At 42.8% G+C, this 11,471-nt stretch overlaps 1 protein-coding gene across 1 annotated transcript; it reads right to left on the reverse strand.

Annotated features, from left to right (window-relative positions):
• Window positions 1-1,827: 1,827 nt before the first annotated feature.
• hamp (hepcidin antimicrobial peptide) lies at window positions 1,828-3,011 on the reverse strand. The gene is made up of 3 exons (XM_030392784.1): window positions 2,603-3,011; window positions 2,425-2,502; window positions 1,828-2,249 (listed from the first exon to the last, which is right to left on the reverse strand). The coding sequence occupies exons 1-3, from the start codon at window positions 2,687-2,689 to the stop codon at window positions 2,142-2,144; spliced, it is 273 nt and encodes a 90-aa protein (XP_030248644.1). The 5' UTR covers window positions 2,690-3,011; the 3' UTR covers window positions 1,828-2,141.
• Between the last annotated feature and the right edge of the window lie 8,460 nt (window positions 3,012-11,471).

The raw sequence follows: 11,471 nt of genomic DNA on the forward strand, positions 1-11,471 counted from the left end.
TTACTTTCAACTGCCAGTTCTCAGTTGCTAGTTAACGTTTCTATGGAAGCTATTTGTTCTTTTAAAAAAGTGATGGGGACAAAATACAGTTCCCAGCAGCCCCAGTGTAAGCGAAACCTACAGTGTAGGCATATTGAATTTTGATGTGATAATAATGTCTGAAGATGTAAAACCAGTAGAGCGCTGCAGGAATGAGCCTTAATAGCAAGAAACCACGATCGAGATCAGCGTTTTCCTCGTCTTGACATGAATGTGTCTTTCTCATTTAGATGCCTAAAATAAGGTCTATGGTTCCACGATATAAAATACATCAGTAAATAACCCACGTATGAATCATAAAGCGCTGAGGTGACTTTAAAAGTGGCTAAAATGACGACGGAGGTCATCAGGGACATTAAACGTCATCACGCAACCGGACACAAAAACTAATTTATTAGCTAGTCTGGCAGACTTTAATTGCAACTCTAACTCTAACTTAAGAATGTATTCATGTATTTAGATAAACTTTAACAGATATACAACAGCTAAACAACCTCGTCTGTGTTACCCGAGTCTACAATCCCAAACATGTAGGGCCAAAAGGTTGTATTAAAGACAGATACATGAAACCCAAATTAAAACCAAAACGTTTCTTTATAAAGCTTGCAAAGGTCATATGTTTAACAGCTTCTGTTAGTTTATTCGGTTATTGAACAACTGTATTTTTGATATAATCAGAAAGCTCCAAAAAGGTCAGCTGTCTGTTTGTGAGTTTCTATTTGTGAATATAACATTCGGTCAAAATCGATCTCATAGACCTGTGAACAGATCTCGTTCATGTTCACTTTTAACCTTGCTGATCGATCAGTTTACAGTACAGTGCAGTCGGCAGCTTGGTGACGTTGACCCTGACGTAGCTCATTCACAGCCCAACATTAACTTTTTGCTTGTGTTGATTGCATTCATGCTTCAACAGTCCTGAACATTGTGTTGAACTGTGAAGATTGAAAAGTATAGTAAACTTCTGTTTGCCACAGAGTTTTATCTGCAATAATCCCAAAATCCTATAGGCCTTTTGCCAGGGGAACCACAGCGGTGATAACTTTCAGGTTTGCCTACGAAGACATGTCGTACCCGAGGCTTTCTGAAGGGTTTGGATTCTGCGCTCACATCTTCCACTTTCAGCCTTTCCTCTCCCCGTCTCTCTCTCTATTTTCTCCCCAGTCTGCATGCGATTATGTCTCCGTCTCCCCCCTCGGTGTGTTTGTCTGTCTCTCCTATCAGTGTGAGGGCTGCGCCGCCTCTCTCTGTGTTTGCGTGTTCTGTCCTCCTTCCAGGCTCTCCGCGGTTGAGAGGAGATCGCGTGGCTCGGGTTGTGCCTATCTGACGACAACCTGAAGCGGCGCGGCGTCTTCCTGGATCCACGCGCCTCACTTATGATTTGCAATCTGACATCCATCTACCAGTTTCTGACATCTGCGTCTCCTTTCTGTTCCTCAACCTGAGATCTTCTCCCTGTTGAAGGGTTTTTCCTTGGAGGGGGAGGGGGCTCATTTCTATGCTGTACATATTTTAAAGCCTCTTGATTTGCTTTGTTTGAGCTGAGATTCTGAGATTCTGGCTTGACCTGACTTGGGCACGAATAACTGCAGCAAGACCAAATCAAACGATCACACAGCGATCATTACAATTTATAGTTCTTAAACTGTCTTGTAGCTAAACTATTTCTCTATCAGCTATCATATTTAACATGTGCCCGGATGATCTTTATATTTCAGTTTTTCCAGTAAGAAGAGACAGTACTGCTGTTAAATATTGGCTCATTAAACCAACAAAACACTGTTGCAGTTACTTTGAATGTTCATGATTTATTCAGCATCAAAAGATCTAATTTAGACGAAGAAAAACAGTCACATGTGGATTATTTTTAGAAACAAATTTACAAAAAGACTTGAGTATTAAAACATACAAAATAAATACAAAGAAAAGCTCTCTGTTGGTCTTTTTCTCCCGCTCTCCCAGCGGTCACACCTCGTAAAAATGAGACAAAAACAGTGTGGAACAGTCAATGCGTCGGAGAAGGAGGTCAAGAAAAAAAGGGTCGTTTTATCTAAAAAGCGTAATAAATTATAGTGTGGCGGTCGTTGCAGGGGAGAAGGTCTTCAGAACTTGCAGCAGTAGCCGCAGCCCTTGTTGGCCCTGCAGCAGTTGCAGCAGTAGTAGCACATGGAGATGTGGCTCTGACGCTTCTCCCTGACGCGACTCGGCATCTGCGCGGGAGAAAAGAAGACAAGAGACATGAGCGTGATGGCGTTCATCTCCAGCGTTTCATCCCCTCCTTGTGCGGAGAAGAGCACCGGGGGCCCTCCGCGGGGAAAACACATCTACTTAAATTTTAATTTGCTCACGGTAATTGGCTTAATTCATTCAGTCAATTGAACATACCATCCACGATTCCATTGACATTTCTTGATGTGCCGCAACTGGAGTGTCATTGCTCCCTGCCTCCTCCAGCTCTTGCACCTGTTAATGAATTATGCACATTTAGGAGCCACATCTTAGCATCCTGACAAAACATTTATTGCTAATAAGCAAATGAAGTGAGTTTAAGATAGATTCTTACCCCGTTCAATGGGACGGCAGAGCTCTCCAGAATGCAAATAAAGGCAAGCACGAGTGTCACTGCAACTGCAATGCTGAATGCCTTCATTTTTTCTTTCGGGTGGGTTAAAACGGTTTAGTTATTAAATCCTTTGAAGATTAGAGCTGATGGGTCTTTTTTCTCATGGGTGTCGGGCCACCAAAGAGCGCCACAATATCTTCAATTTTGTTCTTCAGCTCCAGTGATGGATGGCGATTGTCAGGGCAAGTGGGTTTCTTCAGATCTTCTGGTGACCCTCGTCAGCTCTTTAGAGTCCTTTCGGCTGTCTAATGGTTTTAGTCTGCAGAGCCTTCCTGTATTTATACACACTTTGGCTCTGTGTTGCTTCATCACGGCGGGAGGCCCAGCCCATTCCTGGCAGCGGTTACCTAACTCCACTGGGGAAGTTTTGACCTCCCCATTCCTGCACTTGTGCCGCAACACTGGTGGAAATTCTCTGATCTATTTTTGATTGTGGGCCCCGCTGTCTGTTCAACATCATCAAATCAGCTATGAACTTTTAAATTAGATTACTTTTTCCGCGGACAGAACACATAATTCCACACATGAACAAGCTGCTGCTGCCGGAGAGGGAGACCATCATTTTTACAGTATATGAAGGCAATATGTAATCCGTATTGGAGGCTGCACTTGTAGAGATTCAGCTTTACAGGGGGGGGAAAAAAAAAGGAAAAAGTGACTTTTCCTGGAACAGACTGGAAGCTGGAGATTCCCACAGCAAAAAGGCCAAGACTGCTATGGGTCAACCTATCGCACGGCTCACTGAGCGGCACTTGTCTCGACCCAGGAAATCCTTCACTAAAGGAGAGGCAGCCACTTGGAATATCCATTGCTCAGTCTAAAGGATGTAATTACAACCTCTCAAATGGAATAATTAGCCCCTCATTTTCAACACATTCAGTTTTTGCATAATACACAGGAACCTGTAGTTGAACCAAATTAAATCCCTTTGAGAGCAGCGGAATGGTAGCCAGGATTAAAAAACCTCCATTTGAGAGTCAAGGTGTTTCAATATGTATTAGATAAAGAGCGATATAATGTAATCTGATGAGGTTTATCAAGTCTGGAAGGCGAGGAGTTGCAATATTCTAAGAAAAAACAAAAACAAATCTGTCGTTTGTATCATTACATAAATATATTAATATTCATCTAATGTATTTATTATTATATTATATTATTATTATTATTATTATTATTATTATTATTATTATTATTATTATTATATTATTATTGTCATCATCATCATCATTTTAAACATAACCGTGTGGATTTTAAAAAGAGGAACTGTGTAGTTTTGGATGAATTTTAATATTTACAACATTATACAAACTCAGAAATATATATTTTGTCCATAACTGAATAAAGAAGCTGTTCTCAGAGGAATATAAGGTCCCCAGAACACTGTTTGAAGCTAGAAAAGGTAGCAGGGTCCGCCACATATAAACAAAGTAAAACAGTATGAACTGTCCTTTAAAGGTCGGTTTGTGTTTCAGTGTTTCGTTATTCACTTTGTTTAGGGTCTCTCTCTCTTCTGATTACAATTTCTTCCCCAAAACTACACAGTGACCCTTGAAAAGACGACGACATGATGATAATAATCCAGATCATCAACAACTGCATGCCGTAGCAAAACCCTTAAAAACAGTAAGAATTATTTCCCTCCTTATCAGTGAAGCTGCAATAAACAGCTTTAGATAAATTAACCTGTCAGTGTAAGAAAACTATTCCAGAGCAACGTCAGGCTGTGAATAAACACAAAAATCAATAACGGTGGAAATGAAATAAGGAGAAAAGGCTAAATAAAAAAATAAAAAAAGGTGCAAACTGATAAACGATGTACTGAGCACGCTGATAAAAATCGGGGGGCCATTTGAATTCTCATTATATCTTCAAAGTCTGTACAAATTGCCCACGCTGACTCAATTAGTGAAACAACATGCAGGGACCCCTGCGTCAGTCTGTCTCGTTCACTGATAACCCCGCTGCTTGCTTTGGGTGACCACAACATCAGAGTCAACAAATACAAACCATGAATGGCTCCACATTTGTTGGATCCTACCCACACTCTCTTCACATATGAAGCGAGAGCATGTTCTTGTGTGTTTCCGTGGCTGGGGGCGACAGAGAGGGGCCGTGTCAGCGAGAACATTATGTCCGCTCTTGACGAACACATGTCATGTTTTGTTTGTCGTGTCTCACTGAGCATGAGTCAGTCTGTGAGAAATATGAACGACATCGGTTGACTGAGCCAGGACAAAAATATTACATCCAGGTTCATTCATCCAAGGAGACAAAACAAAACTGATTAAAAGGCATTTTTTTTAAAGAAAAGAGCTTATGGATCTGGGGTTTTCCAAGCATGTATGTGTTGGCTTGTGCTCCAACTGAGCATGCGTGTCTCCTGACAGACTCCGAGGCTATCAGCAGGAATCTTCTGGCCAAACAAAGCCAGGCGGCAGCGTGGCGGGCAGATTCACCTCTGCAGGCGCCACTCCACCTTTCTCTCCTGGTCGAGGGCATTGCCCCCGTCTGTCCCCTGTTTCATCATCGTCCTCTGTTCCCCGTCCGCGTCCACTTCTCACCCCATTCGCTCCTCCTCCTCCTCCTCTCCATCTCTACCTGCTTATATGGAGCTGCGAGACGTTCTACATCCATCTTCTGCCAAACCCCTCACACTGCTCTCCACCAAAACAGTTGCCAGACTGTCGCCTCGAGTGTTTACAACTTCCCTCAAATCTAGGACACGAGGCGCCAGTGTTGGTACATCACGGTCACATCAATTTGTAAATAAACACAAGAACATTTAATAGCGATGACCTCTGGAAACGAACTGCTTCCGAATGTGTTAAACGCTGCAGTGTCACATTTCAGCCTCGGGGGGGCAGTATGGCGCTCATGTTAATGGGCTTCTGCACTTTGGTGACTGCGGGGAATTCCCCAGGTTTGTACGGATTAGAGGAATGTTACGCTTTATTAATGGAACTTCCAGGATATTATTGAGCATAAGCCAAAGTTCCCTTTAAAAGACGATAAGAAGATTAAAGCGTGTTTACATGGCACCGTTTCTCAAAAAAAAAGGAGGGTCTGACAGTAAAGAGAGTCAAAGAAATGATGATGATGGAAGTGATAGATCAGGACTCCGTCAAAAACACTTTAAAACTCGAACGGTAATGAGTAGAGTGCATACCTCCGCCAAGGCTCCACTGTCCCATTCAAGTGAGTCAAGCCTGATATAAAATACTGTCATGGCACTGTCATTTCTCTCTCCTCTGATTGGTGTTTCCCTGGTTTCGTGTCATATTTTGGTGCATTCATGTGGTGTCAGAATAAGGTCTTGAAAACATTTCAGCGTCAGCATTGGTTGTCGTTAAAGTGCATAATTGTGAGATATATTTTTCTTGACTTACAGGATCCTTCTCCATCGCTCCTTCTTGTCACTCAAATACCAAAAACAGCTCTCAGTGTGCTCTTTTGCATAAACAGCTCTTTTGTTTTGTTCCAACTTGACACACGTAAGGACGACATGCCGGACCATCTGAGGAGCACACGAATGCAGCATTCTGCTCTGCTTCCCTCCCGGGTTCTTGTGTCTGTTCCCCTCCACCAGCATGCCTTTCCCCCCCACACACCTGCCCTGCATCAGCTTCATTAGCCCAGCCCTGTTCCCATCAGCTCCTTTCCTGCTCTTTTGTTTTCTCAGTTCATTCTGCACACCTGTGCTTCTCCGCCTCTCTTCACCTGCGCCTCATGCCCTCGTTTAGTCAGCTCCTCCACCGATCTGCCTGCCCGGCGTCTCCCGCATTCAGGTCCACCTTCTTGACAAATACAACTCATATGAACCTGGATGTCTCTGGATTTTTTATTCAGATCTGCATCAAACTGAACTCAGTCAGAGATAGCAGCCACCTGTCAACAGTTTTATTTTTTTTTTTCATCAAGATCTATGCATTATTCCTTGACAAATCAATGAAAATGTTGACAAACACTGAAAACTTCAGTGTTAAAGAAAGTGAGAATAATTTCCTGGAAGCGTCCTTTCAAGATGGAAATGTAAAAATTGGCAGAGATAAGAAAACAATGAATGAATATAGAGAAAAAATCTAAGAAACGCCAGTTAACAGTAAAGATCCCACTCGAGACGACGGCTCGAGGTATAAATGAGCTTTTTTTGGCATTTTGTTCCTCATCAATGGCATGGAAATATATTTCAGCGGGAGTGCTGCTGTTTTTGTTTACTACTTTCTTGGTGTGCGGTCTAAAGCAGAAATATAGCCGACTGTCAGTCTAATACACTTTTTGCAATATTGTGTAATGCGCTGGATATTTGTCTTGTCAGTGTGAACGCCCTCCTGGGGGTGTCTGCCAATAGCTGATTGGCCGTGGTCATAAATGTTTATAATTTCAACTATGGCCTCCAAGTCGAGTGTTTCTCCAGTTGATTGATGCCTGAACAGTTGATGAATCGTTAAAAAACAATATAAATTACTGCTAATCTGGTTGTTCAATGGACTGGAGGTCTCACTGATGTTGCCGTCTGGTTGGGAAATCTTTAAAATAAAACAGTAATCATCACAAACAGTGACATTTTCGGTGTGAATTCGCTGCCATGTAACATTAATCGGGACCTCGGGCCTCGTCGTTGCTCCTTATTGTTCTTAACAGGCCTCACTGAGAGAATTAAAAGGTCTGTTTCGTGATATAAATGAATATGAATTTCAAAGCAGACGAGTTCTGCTGTAGCGTCTAACATCCACATCTGTTGTCTGACATTTGTGTTCAGAGGGTCTTTTAATAACACACAGTAATGATCAGAAACAGTGACATCAGATACAGTGACATTTTCGTCGCGTATTCGCTGCTATATGTTAATCAGCAGTGGCGGACTCAGGATGTTTGAGGGGCAGGGGCGAAAGGGCACCAGCATTAGTATGTATTTTATCATAATTTACCTACGATAGGGGCAGCCAAGGGGGCACTTTCACAGCATTTTTTCTTGTAAATTTGGACCAACAGGCCTCACTGTTCCTCTTGTCTGTGGGTCAGTTCGATCAGTACAAACGATACCACGTAAGCCTAAACCCTGGATCCTCCTGTCGAGCGTTTCTCAATTTGACTGCAGCTATTTTACATGAAGGTTTTTACTGCCTGGAAAGCGTATCGTCACAACCCTCTATTATTAATCAGCCAGTGAATGTACTGAACAGGCCTCACTCAGAGAACTAAGTAACACTGTGTAGGAAGTCATTTCGTAATTGTGTGTGATTTGGCGCTGTCACCAGTCTCGAGTGCGACGCCGCTGCCGTGAAACAAATCTCAGGCTTCTGTGAGAATATTTTCACGTGTGGTGTCAGATTGAGCGCACCTGCCAACCGCAGCTACAGTTAGCAGCAGTTAGCGGGTGAGGTGAGATACTGTCTATACACACGTTGCTTTAAAGAAGTTCACTTAACGATATAAATAAACGCCAACTTCTGCTTCCTACATCCGACATTTGCGGTCAGAAAGTCTTAAATTAAACACAGTAATGATCAGAAGCGGTGTAGATATCATAGGAAACATCCGCTTCTACACTTCCTGCTGTTTCTTCCTATTTGTGGAGACTAAACCCGACTTTAAACATATGCAAACAGAATTTGCCTGTCAGTTTGATCAAAAATACTGAAGAATCCGAGACCGCGGCTGCTCCAGAGAAAAATCTGCGCTCGCTCCTGAACCCCCCCCGCCCGTCTCCTGACAGCAGCCGAATGCAAACCTTTGTGCTGATACCATTATGAGCGAGACAGGAGCGGTGTAGTAGCTGTGTAGTTATTAATGTAGGGCCCGAGAAGAAATCAGAGTCGGTGTGGTATACAAGGCATGAGGAGCATTGTATGTCAGGTGGAATAGGACTCCCTCTGTCAGCCATTTTTCGACAAATAACAACCTGAGTGAGAGAGAGAGAGAGAGAGAGAGAGAGGAGGGGGGGGTGTGAAACGGGTGGAGGCGGTGGACAATGCATCCTCCTGACTGTGTGCTCCTGTAGCTTCAAAAAGCACAAAGGTAACACCAGCCTGCAGGACATGAAGCTGTGGCTTTCCAGCAGAATGAGTTGGCCAGTGCGACTCCAATGAAAAATCAGTCAGCCGTGTGCTTTGGTGGACGTGCCTTAACACGAATTAAAATTTTTTTTTTTCCAATCCACATAAAGGATTTTTTTTTTACATGAGGCGGATTTGTCCTGCCCTCCAGGCACACGTGAAAACACTCGCTCACTACTGACCGGACATAAACCTCTGTTCCAAATCCATTACGTGTAATTTCAGCAATAACAATTTATCGCTCAAAGCGGACACACTTCCCTCTACCAATTAATGCATCAATTAATTTAAAAGTGAATTATCTGCGCCGAGAGGTAAAAGTGACAATCCCCCCTTAAGTGCACACTTCACATTTACATTCGTCAAGAGAAAGAAACTCTGCATTCCTGCGCGCCATTCCCTCTCCAGAGTGACTTCATGTCAACTCTGCAGGGTTTTCCTTCAGAGAGCTTTTTTCGCAGGTTCGGGGTGAAAGAGGCAGGCAGACAGAGAACGTATGTCCCAATCAGAGAGGTACGTGGGATCAGAGATCAGCCAAACAGAGACAGGGACACACAGACGCCAGCCAGGCTAGCTCTCTGTGTGTATGTGTGTGTGTGTGTGTGTGTGTGTTCAAATGGCAGCTGACAAGCCTGGAGACAATGGAGAGGTGGGGGGGGAGAGACAGAGCCGAGGCAAATCTAACACACGGTGTCAGTTTAATGAAAACTGATGGATAGAGAGTCTTTAAGTTATAAATAGTCTGACTGTTTGGACGTGTACAGCATCCCAGTCTGTGCTTGACTTACCCAAATCGTGGCTGCTCCCTCTTTAAGAACAGCAGAGTGATGCTTTAATGCCTCAAACTCAATCTCGCTGAGAGCTGAGATGCTCCTTTAATCCACCATTGATCTCTCTCACCCAAGGTGCCCTCTGTGGTCCAGACACTCGCTGGTTTTAATTTTGCTTCTGTGTTGATCAACTGATTGTATGAATTTTAGAGTACGCAGGAGGGGGCGCGTACTCCCTCCAAGGTCGCATAATCCTCCAATTTTGTTGTTTTAATAACAGAGGGTGTTTAAAAATGCTATGTCTGGAGTTACATTAAAAAATACGGAGTGAATAATACTTACAGGCTGAGTGTGTCCGGGAGTATTTTAGAGCTCTGTAAGGCTCAGGACTTCTGATCTGTGGCAATTTAAAATCTATCATGCTGCTGTAAAGCCATCTATAGGTGTGAAAGGTCATCATTTTGTCCCTGCGCCCTTCAGAGTAGACTATCTAATCTAAATCCAAAGTGTGGCAGCTCATCTCGAATAGGCCATGCCGATCCAATTTTCTGTTTTTAAGATTTTCTAACCTCATCTTGAAGGAAAACGTATTGCCTCGATCGTTTTTTTTTTTTTTTTTTTTTTGCCAAAGGTAGAACGGATGTGGTTGGTGATCCAAGATCGTATCAACATGTTGACACTATCAGCCAATAAGGCCCGCTACGAGCATTTCTGTTGATATGACAGGCCGATAAGATGTTTTAACTACATGTTCGCGACGCTGTGAACCCTGACTCTTTTCTTATTTTACCCAGTGTACATTTTGAGCAGCAGTGGTGGAAGACTTCTACTCTTTTTGTGATGCTAACTAAGAACTGTACTGATGTACAATGTTGAGATACTTTCAATGAGTATTTCCACTTTCTGCTACTTCAAACTTCCTCTCCACTAACATATTGTACTTTGTACTGTACCTTGCAGATTGTTTGCTGCAATATGACTTTTGGGTATTTTTGCATCGCTGAAGAACAGACATTCAAATATGTTAATTCCACTTCACGAGAGATTTGACGTTCTCTGGCATTCGATGGAGAATCAGACGTGCGTACATTGGTATCTGCAATCAGCCATAATGAGTAAATGTCAGCGTATCGGATATCTGCAAAGAACGGACGTCATGCATCCCCCGTGGTTGTTGTGACAGATTTCTGTTTTTGTATTTTTATCTGCGTTTCACTCTCCAGTTTGAATGGGCAGAACGTTATTTGAAGAAGGTGCTGGAACTTTTGAGGGTATCAAATTTAATCTCAAGTATTTAAAGGGGCTCTATGTAACATCTCATAGCAATTTATATTAATCGTAGCACTTTTTATTGGCTGTATGTGAGTAGATTGTAACATGAGACCTTCAACATCTCTTGTCTAAAAGCCTGTGGACGATTTGTTTCAGCTGTTTAACGCTGCTGGACTGTGAATGTCTTTGTGAAGGACCCAGGTCGGATTTTCCTCAACAGTCCAACAGATGTGACTTCATGCACTTTCTCGAGTGCCTGTGTCCACCACGCTGGCAGAGAGCAACACAAGCTAATGTTAATTTAGCTTTCTTGCTAACATGAGCTAACGACCAGCTTCCAGCACAACACAGAAGGTCCACAGAGCCCCTTCAAGTGTAGAGAGCAGCTTTGATTTGACTCCAGGGGCTTCAATATCACATAAATTCATTTGGTAAATATTGAATTAAATGTGTAGCAAATTCAAAATGGCATGTTTAGGAGGAAAAAGGTGAAAATCGTTAAGATGATTTTACACATTACAATTCAGAGGTTCTGAAACCAAAATATATCTGAAGTAAGGCCCGCAGAAATTTCACTCAAATATATTAAAAACCTATCAGCTTCTAACTGATATACAAACGCGCGAGGGACTGAGAACCAACTTTACAGAAGTAATGAAGTATGGATTTTTGCACATGTCCAAGTTAGGCAGAAGAACAAGTCCACGAAGG

The sequence above is a fragment of the Sparus aurata genome, chromosome 17, assembly GCF_900880675.1.
Source record: "Sparus aurata chromosome 17, fSpaAur1.1, whole genome shotgun sequence".
In the NCBI taxonomy this organism is placed as follows: Eukaryota; Metazoa; Chordata; class Actinopteri; order Spariformes; family Sparidae; genus Sparus; species Sparus aurata.